The following is an 18,551-nucleotide window of genomic DNA, read 5'->3' on the forward strand; positions in this document are numbered from 1 at the left end:
AATCCTCATTGTCGCGCATTTAAACATATTTCTCGTATTATTATAAAACGCGGCGTTTCTCGACGAGGAACGTTTAAATTGGAAGCTGGAAACCACGGTTCCTTGTTTAATTAACCCGTCGATCGAGGGATCCATTAGCGGTGTCGGGGATTCCTTTCGATTTTCCCGGAGCCGTCCCGGTTGCGGAAAGCACACCGACCCGCTTTTAAGCCCACCCCGATTACGCGCGCTCTCTCTCTCTCTCTCTCTCGTGTAAGAGGATTATATTTTGACTTTGTTGTGGCGCTCGAAGACGTTCGTTAGCGAAATCGTTACGGCGACGATCTTCTCCTTCTTCGCGTCGTTAGACGCCCGAAACGAGAAACCGCGCTCCTTAGGATTCGCTCCTAAATTCATCCTTCCTCCTCCTCCTCCTCCTCCTTCTTCTCCAAGGATGTTCGTTTCCAAGGTGGATGGAAGACGCGTGTTTTTATTCCAATCTTCCCTTTTTTCCATCGCTCTCGAGGAAGGGTTGAAAATTTGGGAAATAAGAGGAGAGATGGAATCGCGCAGTTTAAGAAGGAAGAAAAGAAGGGAAAAATCATTATTTACTCGGTGGCGGAGATTGGAGCATATTCGGGCGAGGGTTGGACGAGCGGTGGAGGGAGGAGAGCCATCAATCTTTCATTCACGGGACGGAATTCGAAGTTATGAATGAAAGTTGCGCGATACGCCGCCTGTCCCTTAACGCGCCTTCCATTTTGATCGAAGACGTTCTAAGAAATTCTCGTCGTTCCACGAGAAATTTCCAATCGGATATCACCTTACCTCTTAATACACATTTTCGCCAATCTCGATAATCCAGAAAGATTCAACGGAAGATTATTTAAAAAAAGAGACAGGATGATACTCGTCGATAAATTTTGGACGGATTAGATGAAGAACGGAGAGGCGAGAGGTGGTGCGCGAAAAGAAAAAAAAAAAAGAGAAAAGGCGAATATGATCGAAGATTTTTGTAAGGGATTTTTGCTTTTTCTCCGATTGAACGAACGAGCTCGGTTTCCCAGAAACTTGGGGATTTGATTTTCTGGAACCGAGGGCAGGCTTGGAAGCTCGTCGATCATCCGATTTCACGGAGTAGTATGAATTTCCTGCAACCGTCCCGCCCAATTCCGTTTTTTCCCTCCTTCCCCTCCCCCCCTCTCCCGATTTTTACCCCGTACGCGTTCCTTTTCTTCCTTCCTTCTTTCTTTCTTTCTTTCTTTCTTTTTTTTCCCTTCCCCTCCCCTCCCCACTATTAAGCCGATCTCTCCCTCGTTTCTGTGTCACGGCACCTCTTCCCGCGAACGACGTCCGTCCGACACGGCTGTCCGTGTCTTCTTTTGATTTATCGACCTTAATTAGTCGAGGATTCTATGAAAATTGCTAATGCGGATGCCCCGCTGCGTTTCTTTGCTTCCGACGCGTATATACACCCCGGCCGATTTGCCACGACCGAGTTAGAGTTAGAGTTGCCTGGTCGTCCCCAAGACTTTTTTAAAATTTCCACCGTTTCTCTCTCTCTCTCTCTCTCTTCCATCGCCATTTTATTTCGTCGTTATTAACCCTTTGATTGCTGAATCGAGGGCACGATTGTAATCGGCATAGTAATCGCATTATTTATTACTTTGTCCATTCGAGTCCAAACATTTTTTTTTTTTTCCTTTTCAATATATATCGGCGTTCGTTCGCCGATGTCAAAGTTTTAGAAACGCCACGATAATTTGTATATAATTATGTAAATGTAAATCGTTCGAATCGGCCTTTGAATCGATTTTCGCCAATGCATACGGATGAAACGATCGAGTTCGAAAGAGGTTCTCGATCAATTTTTATTAATGGATCGTCGCCTCTTATGTTCATAAATATGCTAACAATCGCAACTGTCTGGCCAGAAATGGAACGAGTTTAAAACACAGGGAATGACCGACGAAATAAACGTTTGCATTCATACCGCTAGCCTTTGAATGAAATGGAGGAACGGGGAGAGGGAGAGAATATGTTGGAGGAGTGGTCAGGTGGCCGGGACAATTTCCTGATTAATTTCACGTAATTGATTTGGCACGATGATAATCGCTCGTTTTTCGATCATCGAGACACGGATCGATTAATCGCTTGTTGGGAAAAATAAATGGATAGCGGAGGGGAGGGGAAACGAATCCTCTCCAGGAGAAGTGGAGGAAAAGTTGGATTCCACGGGGGATTTCGGCCCGGGCCGTGTTCACGCGATAAAATCCCAAGGAATCGGAGATCGGGAGCGTGTAGCAAACTTGTCGAGAGTTGATCCAAGTTTTTGTTACCCTCCCCCCTCCTCTTTTCCGTTTATGGTTTCACTGCCCTCGGATGGCACTTTAGGGAAATACACACGGCGCTCCGCTCTATTGGCAACCTATAGGCACAGCCTATTGTGCGTTATTAGACCAATAAAACCAACTTGCTCGTGTTTCCTCGAGACACGCTCCAGAGATGCCTTCTCTTGCTCGCATTTCCTTTTATATATATATATATATATACACTTTCTTCCCTTTTCAAAACTTTTTCTTCTATTCCATATATCGGATTTGAATAATTTTTATACTAATCAGAAGTATTCAGAAATCGATAACTTCATTATGAAAAGCTTGAGTTGAATATTTTGATGCTAAAACATATAATCGTACTTCTCTTCACAATTTATTCGAGACGATCGAATGACTCTTCTTGAACGATTATCACTTTCGCTCGAGTTGGGAAAGAGTTTATGATCGATGTATCTTGGAAAGGGTTGATTTAGCGGGATCGAGGTTAGCGCGAGGGTTAAAAGACTTGGAAAAGGGATGTATCCCCGATCCTCCCATACGCATCCCTGATTAGCTTCGAGAGTTCCTCGTATTTCCGATTAAACTCGATAGCGAGCCAGATCCTATCGTGCACCCCTCGTAATTGGAGGCCCGGTAAGGGTGGACATTTGAATTCATTCGGAGTATGCTCGTTCCTCTCCACCTCCCTCTCTATAAACCAAAGTCTAACTCTTCTTACCACCACACGGTATAATTAATTTTTCTCTTCTCGAAAATCGATAAATTCCATTCGTCGTTAGATGTCTGTAAAGCGTACTTGTACTGCTATTTCCATTACTCTCTCCAGGAATCAGGGATTAATACATCTACTCGAAATTATTCTTACGAAAATTATTTCAAGATCGCTTCGAATCGTTCGCGAACCAATAATTTCACACATAATTTCGATTCGATGAATTTCGTAGAAAATTTAAAACTTTTATATCTTAATATTTTGTGCGTCGTGTTCTACGCGCAAAGAAAGAAAATTTGTCGAATATTAAAGTCTATATGCCATTGTTTTGCGCGATATTTTAATAATAAACTAATCAGCAAGACGCATCCTCGAAACAATTACAATCCCAACAACGTGCTCTCACATTCTACTATTCTTATTTTTCATCTACATCTATTTTTATCATCTATTATTTCCTTCTTTGATTAACGAAAAATCAAACTCACCTCCCCTCGAATTAATCTCGTTCCATGCTTACGAAACTGAAAAACCTGGAAAACAATATATTTCCATCGCAACTGCCAAAAATGTAATCCGCAATCACGGTCCAATTTCAAATAAAAAAACCATTCGATGCTACATTATTCCACACTCTACAAGATTGTTACGTAAAGAGGCTTATCTATCATGTAGCGATACTTAAAAAGTTCATATCGAATAATATCTCTCGAGTCGATCGTATCGAATCGTAACTGCTCGAGAGATGCCACCGTTCAAATTTCTTCGAGAAGAAGAATCTTAAATCTTGGAAGACTAATCGCTGCACTACCTATTCCAGGTAAAAGGTGGTCGAGTGGTTTGGAAAAGGGGTTGGCCCTTCCACGAGTGGTTTTCTTGCTTGGGCGGTAATTAGAGGCGTTGCGAAGGTGGTGGCGGACATTCGAATTCATTCGAGGCCTCGAGTTGTGGAAGGGGTGGTTTACCCTTCGGGCGTAAAACTGTCTGAACATGACGTAACGCGGGCGGATAGGAGCAGTTGGGCCGCCCCGGTTTTTGCGCTCGCCGGCCAGGCAACAATGGCCGCTTCTTACGCGGCTCTGGTCACCGTATATTATTAATTACTGTATTAATCTCGCCGACCGTGAGCAATCTATTATACACGGGGATAAGAGGCCTGCGGCGTCGTCGTCCTCGTCGAAACCTCGTCCACCTCCCCTTCGATCCGCTCTGCGACTTGGTAACTTGGGCGAGGAGGAGGGGTGTGTCGATGTAATCTGACCCCGCTGCTGGTGTTAACGAAGGGCTGGGGAAGGAAAAGGGTGTTAAAGGAATCTTGAAATTGTCCGTGGCGCGACCGCCTCTCACGCGCCGCTGCTTCTCGCGCGCTTGGCCAAAGGGGTGGAGGGATCGCTTTTCGTTTCCCTTTCTTTTTCTACTTTTGTTTCCAACTTTGGAAATTTCGTATAAATTTTTGCAAATTTTTGCGCATTTCTCGTGTCGATTCTCTGACAGACGGGAAAAGAAGGGAAGAGAAGAGATAATAACAACGGACGATCTCTATCGATGTATAAAAAAAATCAATAATAATAATAATAATAATATTGCGTTTTTATTTTCGTTTCAGGTTTGTGCGCGGCGTGCATGTTGGCGAGAGTGGAGCAAGAACGTCTCGAGAGTCTCAAGTACGACAGGGCGACGATTTATATAAAGTGCGTGGAGGATAACGAGGATACGAAGTCGGAGAACGACTCCGAGGTAAGGATCTGGAAGTTCGACGAAGAGGGGGTCGAGGTTGGACGAAAATTATCATTCGATTTGGAGAGAGCGAGCAATGGATGGATTTTTGTTAATGGCCTAGGCGCCGAGTCACCCTTGGGGCCTTGGTTGTTGGAACCGGTCCACCACCGGTTCAGATTGATGTCGGTCGATAAGGAGATTGGCCCCGTTCTCGTTCATCTCGACGATAATAATCGTCATTACGTTTTCGACCTTAAAGCCACAGCTGCTGCTTCCTCTCTCTTTCCTTTCTTCTTCTTCTTCTTCTTCTTCTTTTTCCCCTTCTTTTGCTTCTTCTTCTCTCGTCTCGATATCGCGAGAGTCGAGGAACGACGACTTCGAAGAAAGGTGTACGCGATTTCACGACGTTTGAACGGTTTCTTTTTGCGGGAAGATGCCTGCGAAGAGACCGAAGCTGGAGAACACGAGGCCGTCGAGGACCAGGCGGAACTTGAAGGGATCCCACGAGCTCAAAGTTTCCTCGGAGATCACGTTGAAGGAGTTGAAACTGATGGTGAGTGTTTCTTTCTATTTATCAACACGGACCAAATGATATCCAGAAACGCGAGATCTGGTTCATCGCAGCACGGTTAATTAAAAGAGGGTGAAATCTGGGTAAAAAAATGTGTTAAGATTAAAGAGGATAGAAGTTTTAATTTGTTCCATTCCGAGAATCTCGTGCGAGGAGGAGGAAAAATTCCACGATAATAGATTCTTCCCTTTGGGCGTCCGGCCAACTAAACAAACATAATTTGCTCCATTTTAACGCGTTCCCCGATCGATCGTAGTTACCGGGAATGACAGTGATCGCGGTATAATTGAATGAAATTACTCTTGCCGTGTTTTTACGAGGAGGGGGCACGAGGATCGTTTCCTCGGGTACGAGGGAAAGGTTAGTCCCTTAGTAAAATCGGACACCCTGTAAACCGGCCTCTCTCTCTCTCTCTCTCTCTCTCTCTCACTCTTTCTTACTCTCAACTTGCCTCTCTCCTTCGGTGGACGAAAGTAGTAAATCCGTAGTTATGGCTGGTTAGCATATGCCCGAGCCCCGCCGGTGTGCTTAAACTATTAAGCGTATTTATATTGCGAGGCCGTGGACCATCTCCTTCTCCCTTCTCCTCGGAGAGGCAAAAAGCCGAAAGAGCATAAACCTCGCGCTAATAACAGGCCTTCTTCTCCGCTTCTCCATTCTCCACTTCGCTCCACTTCGCTCCGTTCCCGGCCCTTTCGTACCGGTGGCTGTTCGCCTCTCTCTCTTCCTCGCTTTTTCTTCGCGAACAGTTTTCGTCGAACGGATTCTAACTAACTTCTTTCGACGACGGTGGAAAGGATTCGTGTTCCTATTCCTTCGAATCCATCGGATGCAATGTAACGTTGGATGGATTGCGGGCGAGATCTTGGTTTCGAGAAAAATTGGTAGAGGTTTCAATTTGTCATCGTCGAGGAAGATTGAAAAAGAAAGAGGTGGAAAAAAAATGTGGAATAATCTAGGGGCGATGATTTGAAGATTTTGAAGGGGAAAATTAGAGTTTTCGCGTAATCAGGAAAACTGGAGGAACGAAGGGTGTGGGATATTGTTTAAGAGTGAGTTTTTAAAAGGATTTTGTTTGAAAATTTTTGTTTAATTTCCATTGGAAAGTTGAAAATACTAGGAAAAGAAAAAGGAAGAATTCGGATAGTATTTTTTAAAACGCTTGGAAATTAAAATTTCGAAATTTCAATTCATACTATTGGAAAATAAACGATAATCGAATAAGAAAAAGTTGGGAGAAGATTTTTTTTTTAATTCTCAAACTTTCAAACGCGAAAGTCTCTCCATCTTTTCGATTCACCTCTACTCCCGTACGAAAATAAAATTAACACGGGTCCCATTAAACCATCCGCAAGAAGGAATTTTTAAAAAGCCGGTTTTACATATTAAAACTACCGTTCGGTTGGAAACTTCTAGCTCGCCACCACTTATATTTTATTGCCAGGCCGAGAAGGACGAGACGGGACGGGCAATCTACCCCGCGCTATCTCTCTCGCCAACCTTGCTTGCTTGCTTAACGAATTTTTCTCCTCGAGTTTCCCCGCAAAAAGCGAGGAAACGGGTAGCAAAAAGGAAACGAAACTGGTGGCTCGTCTCAGTTTTACCGCAATAATTGCCACTCCTTCCTCCAGTAGTAAAACTCTTAAATTCGAGCCGACGTATCTGCGTCCAGCCCATTTTCCTGCCCGCCCATTGAATCCTGATCGATGGATCGGCAACGAAGCGCAAACAGTCGAAGATTAAACAGCTCGAACGTTATTTGGCCGATCGAGCAAAGGGTGCCGGTCTCCTCCACAGGATAGGAGGAATTGTGTTCGAGAGGAAGGACAGTTTTCTAGTCTCTTCTTTTTGCCGGTTGGCAAAAATCTACGAATTTCATGGTCGGCCGCGGACAAGAGTCGCGAGCGCTTCGCTCGTTTTACGTAATCGTCGTAATAATAACGATCGCCACCTGTAAATATTACTTTCTACTCCCGTTCCACCGTGTCACCAACCTTCTCTCTCAATTTTTTTTCCTTTTCTTTTTTTGTACGACTCTCAACCGAGGATTGGTTATCGCTTTTTTCGAACAGCGCGGAAACCGAGCCGTTCGGTTCGCTTTGGAGAAGAATTTTGCCGAGGAATTATACATTAAATCGAGATTATTTTTCAAACTCGTCCATATTTCGTGCGGATCTTGACGAGGAAGCGTCAGTTTTTTTTCTCTTCTGTTATGCTTAAGTAACTTTCGTCGCTCAACAGCTTCTCGAAGAATGGACATCTTCGAGTCAGGGATCGACGAGAAGAATATACGCATCTCGTGATACTCTGGTTCGATATCGAGTAGGTTTTCGACCAGGTTGGTGGTTCTTCTCAGTTGATATCCAGTTAAAGGAAGGATGCGCGAGAGATTTCTGAAGGGAACAACGAGGCTGGATGAATCGATGATTCGTGGGTGTAACGGAACTAATTTTTGGAATTTAAAATCAATTTCACAGCGGAACATCGATCGTTTCTTGCCGTGTCACCGCGTGCTCGATCAGCCCGATAGAGATTCCTAACTCGTACAAGAAGCGATTCTTCGGAAACTGGATCTAAAGCGATCAATGGACGAATAGTAGCTCGAGGACAGCGATTCCTTTTGTATTCCTTTTATCTCTTCCACGTTTTATCCAAAATCTTCTCCTCTTCGATTAAAGAGGAAATTTCTTAAAGTCTTGTTCGATGAAAGAACATTACGAACACGACTCAATTTTCCAAATTCATCTACCACTCTCGCAAGTTACTTCTTATAATTTTAATTCTTCGATCTGATTTCCATCCAAGAGACGAAAGAGTTTCAATTCATCAGGGAGCAATACTCAATTTTTCCAAAATTCATCTACTATTTTCGCAATTTTTCTTATAATTCTAATTATGATTCTTCGATCGAATTTCCATTCGAAAGACCAAGAAAAAGTAAATACATCAGGGAGAGGTATTCACTTCAACTTATCCAATAATAACACACAACTCAATTTCCAAAATTCATCTACTATTTTCGCAATTTTTCTTATAATTCTAATTCTAATTGTGATTTTTTGATCGAATTTCCATTCAAAAGACAATAGAATAGAAATTCACGAGGGCGCAATATTTATTTCAATGTATCCAATAATAACCCACAATTCAATTTCCAAAATTCATCTACTACTCTCCCAATTTTTCTTATAATTCTAATTCTAATTATGATTCTTCGATCGAATTTCCATTCAAAAGACCAAGAAAAAGTAAATACATCAGGGAGAGATATTCACTTCAACTTATCCAATAATAACACACAACTCAATTTCCAAAATTCATCTACTACTCTCCCAATTTTTCTTATAAGAATAATTCTGATTTTTCGATCCAATAATTCCATCCAAGAAACGAAAGAGTCGATTCACACAACTCAATTTCCAAAATTCATTAACTACTCTCGCAATTTTTCTTATAAGAATAATTCTTCTTAAAAAGAGTAAATTCATAAGGGATAAATTCGAAGGATGGTCTAAATAGGGTGTTTCGCGTGTCTTCTCTTTCCACGCGTTCGGCTGTTACTCGCTCGTAAAACAGAAACCTTCACGTTTAACCCCGTTCCCCGTACGGTAAACCGTTTCTCGAACGCGGCTTCCACAAATTAAGCAATTATCCGGACGCATGCTCCGCGATTCCGAGTTCGAGGCGAGGTCCTTTCCTCCTCGTTTCTTTTCGCTGCTCCCTCTCGAGCACCACGCCTCTGCTACTACGAGAGAGATGCGGAGCTTGTTGGAATTTTCTACGTTCCGAGAATTCGTCGTTTTCCCCGTCGAGCTCGAATTAATCGAAATTAGTAGATTTTGGAATTTCTTAATATCATTCTACTGCTACTTAAATGTCGCGATTTAGGAATCACGAGAAGCGTTTCACCGATATCAAGATATTAAAATTTCGAAAATTTAATTTAGAAAAAGAAATTTTTTTAATAACGTAACGTAAATAAAAATTCTTCTAATTTGAGATTCTGATATTATTCCGCTGTTAATTAACGTTGAACGTCACGATGATTTACGAAGAATCAAGAAATTCTAAATATTCGTTCCATATCGATATTAAATTTCGTTTAATTTAGAGAAAGAAATTTTTTTATCTAAATAACGTAACGTAAAAATTCTTCTAATTTGGGATTCTGATATTATTCCGCTGTTAATTAACGAGAAATTCTTTTTTATAAATATTCTTTCTATTACTATTGATATTAAGTTTTTTTTTTTTAATTTAGAAACAGGGAAGAAATTCTTTTATCCGACTGTGTAAATAAGAATTCTTCCAATTTGGGGCCCTGGTATTATTCTGCTGTTAATTAACGAAAAATTACGAGAAATTCTTTTTTTTTTTTGTAAATTTCACCGTTATACGATATTAAATTTTATTCAATCTAGAAACGAGGAAGGGAGGAATTTATAATCTAAAATAAAATAGATTATTGATATTTCTTAATTCAGAAACGATCGAACCTTTTTTTCCAGACCATGCAAATTTGCGGCGCCGGACCTTACGATCAACATCTAATGTTGGGTGAACACGAGCTGACCGATCATAGTCAAAGCCTCGCCGCTCTTGGTATATTTCCTGGGGCGCTTCTCACCTTAAAGGTAGGCAACGAAGCGATAATCAAAGTGTCTTCCATTCCCTCGCACGAAAACGCGATATCGAGATAAAAGCGAGTCGAAATAACTGTTAAAAATTATCGAGACAAATTTTCCTTTATTCCTTCATGAAATTGTTACGAAATTAACGAAGAATTAAGATCGAGTAACGATCGCGATACTTTGGCTAATAAGAGAGACCTGTTATCCCTGGAATCATCGCATTCCTCGGAGCGGAAGCATCCGAACAAGACCTCTTCAAGATCGTTGGAAAGATTGATCGGGCAAGAAGATGATCCGTCTGCTTCCCTGTTTTCCCTTTGTTTCCAACATTTTTCTCCAACATTTCTTCCTTTCCTTGTCTAATTTACCAAATTATCTCCCTCTTCCATCTCACATCTCTCCTTCCTTTTATATTTCTTTCCCTTCGTATCATTCCCTCGAATCGAATTATTATTGCCACCGTTAATTAATAATCTCGTTACTCGATTTACTCGAACGTCCCCTCCACTCCCCTTTTTTCTTTTTTCAATCCATTTCCATTTCTTCCATTATCTCGAATCGTTCCGACGCAATTGCATTTAAATAGCACCAACATTCTATCCAATCATTCTCTCTCTCTAATCGCTCGAACCCAAACGTTTCATCGAAAGCAATCTCACGTGCGATTACTTAAAAAAAAAAGGGAAGAAAAAAAAGAAGCGAGATGCAAAGAGATTCGTTTCGTTTCGATTCAACGAACAACAGAAGGAAACAGAGAGAGAGAGAGAGAGGGGCGTGTTCGATAAATAGAATAGCGGTATTCGTGAATGTGTAAGAGCATATCTCGCGGCTTAGTCAGCCGCATTCGCCACGGCAGACCGTGATCAATTCCGACGTTTTTCACCGCGGCCACACTTTTTCCCCATCGAAACGGATTAACGCATTAGCGGCACGGATTTCAAACGGATCCCTCCGTGAGATCGGAGCTAGAATAATTATTATTATCATCGTCGTCATCATCATCGATAAGACAACCACGTGTTCGATCGACAAAATCGAATCGACGAACAATCGTAATTGTTTTGTTCGCGAGATCCCATGTTTTCGATCGATCGAATATCAATCGGTTGGAGTTATATCGCGATATAACTCGCTTTATTCGAACTGAGTTGTTCTCCTGATCGGAGGAAATCAGAGGTTCGGGGGGAAGAATTTCACAAGGTTTTAATCTCCATCGCGTATTTCGGAAATTTCGTTTCGAGGATCGAAGGAAAGGAGGAGGAGCGTTTAATTAGTAGTTGGTATGATAGGTGGGGAGAGGTGGGACGCGTGGGGGACAGTGACAAACAGATGCAATTTAGATTTAAGATCGAGCTACCGTTTCCCTTAAGCCCGAGACAATGGATAAGTAACGCCGGCAATGGTCCAAGATAACGGGAAGACCGCCGATTTTGTCTTGGGATTAGCCCAGAGAATCTCGCCTCCCGAGATTAGAAGCGTTAATTGGCCTCTTAAACTGGAGGAGAATCGCCTCGAAAAATCCCCCCCTTTCAATCCTTTCGAATCATCGCCGTCCTTTTCTCTCTTTCTTTTTTCTTTTTCAAAAATTTGAAATCGGAATTTTAACTTCAATCGCGAGATAAGATCTCACCACCAAGCTCACCAGGTGACATCCCTGGTGTACAATTGAAGGGTAAAATTTTTCAGAAATGGATACTTTTACGAATAATTTTCGAGAGTTTGAAATAAGAAGAGAATTCTTTGGATATCTTTTACATAACTTTAACGACCAGATTTCGATTTCTAATAAATTGGAAACATCGTCACCTGGACACACGATAAAATGAGGAGAAGAGAGAGAGATTCGCGATTGTTTGGGCCGCGTATGGGATCGAAGATTCGGCCAAAAATTCGGCGGACGTGGCCGACCCGTTTTTGCCGGGTCAAAAGCTGTCGCCGCCGCCGCCGCCGTCGCTTCTCGACGAAAGAAAAATTCCGCTCGTCCAGTCGTTTGGGTCTGCCCGAATAATTCCTCCACGTTCCTTCGCTCGCGGTTCACCGATTTTACGAAACCAACGTTTCACGAGGTTCCTTCATTCTTCGAAATAGCGTCTCGATATCGAGGATGGAAAAGTAACACCTTTCCTTCGATTTATCGGATGAAAAAGGGGCTCTCGATGATCGTCATAGGTTCGTCGACTTGACACTTACGTGTTGCAACTTTTGCGACAGTTTGAAGAAATTTATAGAATATCCGTAAAGAGGAGAATCTAATTAAGTATTCAGAGTGAAAAACATTATCGCGCAATTATTCCAAATTAATTTTACACAGGCATCGGATTGATCTATTCATCGTAATTTCCAAAATATTCTGACGATAAAATTAATCAACAATCGTCCTCACTCTGCGTGCATTTATTTTTGCCAAAACCCGCTACAATTCTCGCGACGAAATCGAGATCGAAGAGGAGATACATCGTATTCGATTGGATTTCTTCTATGAGCGATCTTAGAAGCTCGTTTTACCTTTGGAACCTGTCGAGGAAAACTTGTTCAACCTCCTTGCAATCCCGGATCTTAATTTGGCCGATAATCCAAATAATTTAACTAAATTCGCGGTTGGCAAAGTAGATTTCAAACCAGGCAAGGTTTGGCCAGAAAGAATGGCCAGAGGTTGTTGCCTATGTATTGGTTATCCGCATAGCTGCGAACAATTATCTCTCGGATTGTTCGGTCGCGTTACGGCCGCGATAGCGTGCTGTCGACCGTTAAAAGCAGCTAGACGCTCCTTAAAAGGATTTATCACTGTCGTTACATCGAGGGACCGACTAGCATACGTTCGAACTCGACACTGCCGGTTGCTATAATTCCCGCGCCTCGCAAAATTTTCAAACTTCTTGCCGTTTCGCATATTCGAACTTGAAATTCGCCTCTCCAGTATCCGCCGTCTTTTTTTCTTTCCCTTAGGCAAAGATAAAGGTTTTGTGGGAAGGAATATCATCGAGGGATAAAATTTCGACTGAGAAAACCTTTGCTCTCTTCTTTCCTTAGAAAAAGATAAATTTTTTTACGGAGGAATGTTGGAAAGATTTTAAATTTCATTCGAACATTCGAGTCGATGTTTCAGAGATTCTATTGAAAATTTTTCTGCGAATGTTTTTTCTTTTTTAAGGTAAATTTTGTGGGAAGGAATATCGTCGAGGGATAAAATTTCGACTGAGAAAACCTTTGCTCTCTTCTTTCCTTAGAAAAAGATAAATTTTTTTTACGAAGGAATGTTGGAAAGATTTTAAATTCGATTTGAACAATTTTCGAAAAATTTCTCTGTTTTTTCTTTTTTAACAGAGGTAAATTTTGTGGAAAGGAGTATCATCGAGGAACGAGGGATAAAATTTGATTTTTAACAGTTTGAAAGAATCGACTGAAAGCATTTGCGACTACTCTCTTACCTCTTATCAAAGGCAAATCTTATAAGAAAAAATATTATCGAGACAGAACGAAGAGTAAAATTTGTTTAAATTTAACAGCTTTCCAAGGTAGTTTGCATTTTATCATAATTTTAGAAGAGGAAGGAGAAGGAAAAAAAAGAACCTTTACTTTATCAAACTGTAATATTTGTTTCCAATTAACCATACCTCTTTTCACTCAAATTTCTAATCAAATCTCTTATAAATCTACATGCCATCTAACATCCACCCATTCAAATCCACCAGTGAAGCTATCTACGATAATATATCTACGAAGAGAATATTTTCGAAGGAAAAATTCGCGTTGGAAACGCGAGGATGGTGTTCTTAAAATACCTTTTAATCGATCTTCCTCGCCTTGGATCGATCGATCCACTGGAATAGTCGCGTCGTCGTATATTGAACGATCAACGACGGTAGCGAGCGGCTGCTACCGGTTCACAATCTTGGAACGTACAATGATTGGGATGACTTGCCGGCTGAATCAGCCGCGGAACGTCTTTCGATACATTAAATACCGCCCCGTCATCGTTCGTGCAATAATTCAAGGTCGCGATTACAAAGTCAATACGCGCGTCTATCTGCATCTCAGATTCCCCTCCCTTTCCCTCTCCCCTCCTCCTTTCTTTTTGCATTTCCAATCATCCAGCCACGCATCTCCGGTGTAAAAGGATTATGCAGCGATAGGCGTGGTCGCTTCTTCTCCACACCTTTTACGCCACTTCCGCTCCGCGCTTCTCTCCTCCATCCTCACTTTTTAAACGTTCATTTTTACGAACGAACGTTTAGAAGAATCCCCGCGTTTTTTTTAAATTTATCCCCAGATTGTCTCGAAATTTTTCATTTCGTTTTCTTCTTCTTCTTCTTTTTTTTTTTTTTATTTTCTTCTTGTTTCGAATTCGCAACAGGGATGTTATATTCATTGTATCTCGTAATTTTTCGAACGATTTAATATCTCGCGTCTGTTGTGATGTTTGATTTTAATCTTTCGAATAATTTAGCGACTATTAGCGATAAATTCGAAGTGAACTCTTTTAATTGCGAATCCATTTATATCCGATCGAAACTGTAACACGATTCGATACCGTGAGGCAAGGTCGATTTACTTTCAAGATCTATGCTTGGGATAAAAAAAAAAAAAAAAAAGAAACTACGTACAAGGTAGAAAGATTAATGAATCAAGTTCGATTATTTAACTTGATAACTACGCTTCATATGAAAATATATGTATATATAAGATAGAAAGGCTGGACAAAGTCCAATTCACCTTCAAGATTTACTGGTTTGGAGTAAAAAAAGGAAAGAAAAAATTATCGAAGCTAAACGAATTCTAATTAACGCAATTACGATTTAATTTCAAGATTTACATTGAGAAATTATCGAAAATGCGTACAAAAGAGGAAACCTTGAATTCTTGATCGACCAACTTCAAACGCTACAACAAAAAAAAAAAAAAAAAAATAATTACGAAAAATATATCGAAGAGAGAAAGCCCAGACAAAACTCTGAACTTCAAACTTTACGATAAAAAGAAAAAAAAAAAAAATTATCGAAACTCTGATCGGCCAACTCGAACAAGATCTATCTTTTGTAAATGAAAAATGATCAAGGTTAATTAACGCAACTTCGATTTAATTTCAAGATTTACAATGAGAAATTATCGAAAATGAAACTTAGACAAAAACAGAAGAAACCTAGACCAACTTCAAATTCTACGACAAAAAAAAAAAAGAAAAAATTCTCGAAAGAGAGAAAGTGAAGACACGAAACTCTGATCGGCCAACTCGAACGAGATTTCTTCTTCAAAACTCTGTGCATTTATTGAAGATCTATGATCGAGAAAGAATCTGGAAAGAAAGGGAAGTAAAAGAAGAGAAAAAAAGAAAAATGGAGGAGAGAAAGGCTAGACGAAGCGGGGAATCGAGCGACGGAGAATTCGAGCGAAAGAGGAGGAATCTGTGGCGTTGGCGAAAGAGAGGAGAATGGAAAGAGGAGGAAGAGAGAGGGAGAGAAACGTCCGTGAAGAGAGGAAACTGGTAGGGAAAAGGAGGGAGAGGGAGAGAGAGGAGAGCGCGTCGAACGCGGACATTCGTCACACGACATCAAACGCCGGGTGCCGACCAGAGCCGACTCTAAAGACTCCGCTCGATCAGCTATGAAGAGAGGGCGCACAGTGAGGAGGAATCGCAAAAAAATCGGGAAAAATGAGGGGAAGGAGGCCGAGAGAGAGCTTTGCAACGTACTCTTCTTCCACTCCTCCCTATTCAACTCTCGATTAATGTTTTGGCGGGGGTGCGATTTCGTCGCGACGCGTTGATCAACCCGTTGCTGTTTCCTCATCGAGGAAGCAAATCCCTCCAATATTCGATCCATTCTTTCTCTCTCTCTCTCTCTCTCTCTGTCTCAAAGAGAATGGAATATTCTTATTTTCGTTATTTCTCCTCCCTTCTCTCAACTTCCGTTTCAATTTTCAATTCTCAGAGTTTCGTCACATCTCAGAGATCCTCTGAGAGAAAAGATTGGAAAGCTTAAGCCGATCAGAGTTCTTCACTTTCTCTCTTTCGAGAATTTTTTCTTTCCTTTTTTTTTTTTTATCGTAAAATTTGAAGTTCGTCTAGGTTTCTTCTTTTGTAAGTTTTCATTTTCGATAATTTCTCATTGGAAAACGTCGGATAGGTGGGTTTGCTCTCGTATAAGATTCGAAGGCAGGGCAAAAAGGGGAACTGGCGAGGGGATCGAGAATAAGCTGATATAGATTTCGACTCAAACGTTCGACTTGTGGAACGTTAAATTTTTTCCCTCCCCTTTCTCTCGATGCGAATTTTACACCGTTCGATTCGTTTAAACGGATTCGTGTACTTCGTCGACCGATTCGGTGGCCACGAAACGATCGGTAAAAGTGGTTTGCGGCCAAATGGAAATATGTCGAGATCCGTAATTGTAACGCGTTTCGAAATGCGCGATTATATATCCAGGAATGTATACGAACGCGGGATATTTAAGCGATGATGAATTGTGCGCTTATATTCCTTTTTGTTCCTATTCTCTTTTATCGATCGTTCTTTTTTTATCGATATATTCGATCGATGCGCGCGAAGAGTTTAATTTCTCGTTAAATTTTTGCGCCGATTCGAACATCGTTGCCAATCGTTTACGTTGCTATCACGATTATTTCTTGTTGGCAAAGATAAAATGGATCTTAGAGACGAAGAATTCTTCCGCGAACGAAATTCCACCTTGTTCTTAACAACCATCTTTCTAAGGATTAAGAATTTCTCATCTTGGCAATAATAAGGAATAACGGGCGATAAGAATCGATAAAATCATCGTAAAGCTCTCTCAGCTTTAGTGCTCTAGCAACGGTCCACAATTTGGAGGGAGTTTTCTACTAGTTTTAATCAGGACACAAATTTTATTTTATTCGAACGTATGTTTCACATTTTTAATAATAACTTCTTGTCCTAATTCTATTCCTTCGATTGTGGCAAAACGTTTCACGTTTTCTTAAGAATAATTCTCCCTTCTTTGACTCTTCTTCTTCGATCGAAAACCTGTTCGATCGGATGGCAATCTTCGAATAGGCAGCCTATTTCCATCTTTTCGAAATAAATAGCGAAAGATAACGGTGCCCTGTGTATCACCGCTACATTCGAGAGGATCGAACGAGTGGATCCACGGTGAAGTGAAATCACCGTGTTAATACACCGTGGCTTAATTACAAGGTTTGGGGCACGGGTTGCGGGCCTAAATCGGCCTAATTGCAACGGCCTGTGAAAATTGAGCCATTATTAATCGTCCACTTTTACCGCTACTACAGGAACATTGTAATCCAACCTTGCGTCTTGTTCTCTTCTTTTCCCTTCCCTTCCCTTCTCTTCTTCTTTTTCTTTTTCTCTTTCTTTTTTTTTTTTTTTTTTCAGCCGGTCGGAAGACCGGTAGCCGGAGATCGGTAGCCGGAACACCGTAATTATTATCCTTAATTGTCGAGCCTTTCGAGGATAAGATCGAAGAAAAGGGTTTCCGAGGCGGGAAGATGGAAGGAGAGGTCCTGTCGCCCCCTCCTCCCTTCCCCCTGTGCCCAATCAGCGACCCCGCTACCTTGACTCCTCTGGACCCCTCTTTGGAAATAAATCAATTAAGCCGATGCAGGCTTAAAAAAGGCATCGTCATCATCATCGAGCTCAGCATCTGAAAAATAATCGAAGAGGAGGACGGGGCGGGGATAGGAAGAGAGAGAGAGAGAGAGAGATCGGCTAATATCGAAGGTGTACTCGAGGTAATGCTTGTGTATCGCGATCAAGGATCTTGGAAGGAATATAAAAATTGGAATATGATTTTATAATACATACGGGATATTTGATGGCTTAATAAACGTTGGATGGAGAGATGAAGGTTGCGGGTCCAGACCCCCCTTTGTGGATTAGAGGAATTTACGGGGAACACGAGCGCTTTCGTTGAGCGATGCAAGCGAGGATACGTGTGGAACAGATATATAATTTCTCGATGGGAATGGATCTTGATAGAATTGTAATTTTTTGAATTGTAATTTGTTCGATGAGAATGAAAATTTTCATTTTTGGATATTTGGATATTGGTCGATTTCTTGGAGCATTGAACAACGTAATTATTATTGATATTAAAATATTTTTACTATGAAATTATTCGCAATTAAAACTACCTATAATAATCTCAAAAAACGCCCAAAAAAAAATATTATCAATATTAAAACGCTTTTGAATTGGAGCATTGAAGAACGTAATTATAACTTTTACCGATGAAATTACCCACGTTTCTTATTTATAATAATCCCAAACACTGTACATAAAATATTATCGATACGAAGGCTGTTTTGAATATTGGTCGATTTCTTGGAGCATTGAAGAATGTAATTATTATTGATATTACAACACTTTTACTGATGGAATTACTCACGTTTCTTACAACTATATCTATAATGATCCCGAAGAACGTGTATAAAATATCCAATATTATTCAATAATATTGATTTATCCTTCGGAAAAAGAAGTGGAAATGGATCGTTCGTCAGACGGACAAATTTAGCAATCGTCTCGAGCAGAAAGGCGAAAGGCTGGATACCATTTTCGCAATCTTTTCTTTTCTTTTTTTCCACGCCTATTACTATGACAACTATTT

General features: G+C 40.9%; 1 protein-coding gene across 2 annotated transcripts in view; it reads left to right on the top strand.

The window, feature by feature from the left end:
- Positions 1-18,551, top strand: part of LOC100868578 (ubiquitin carboxyl-terminal hydrolase 48) — a 65,497-nt gene that overhangs the window by 29,111 nt on the left and 17,835 nt on the right. For both annotated transcript variants that reach the window (XM_086908569.1, XM_086908568.1), the window contains exons 14-16: positions 4,637-4,767; positions 5,183-5,302; positions 9,829-9,954. In XM_086908569.1, coding sequence (XP_086764695.1) covers positions 4,637-4,767; positions 5,183-5,302; positions 9,829-9,954 — 377 coding nt within the window. The remainder of the gene's footprint in view (positions 1-4,636; positions 4,768-5,182; positions 5,303-9,828; positions 9,955-18,551) is intronic.

The sequence above is a fragment of the Apis florea genome, unplaced genomic scaffold (genome assembly GCF_048593485.1).
Source record: "Apis florea isolate Af1SG1 unplaced genomic scaffold, ASM4859348v1 contig_3081_pilon, whole genome shotgun sequence".
NCBI classification, from domain to species: Eukaryota; Metazoa; Arthropoda; class Insecta; order Hymenoptera; family Apidae; genus Apis; species Apis florea.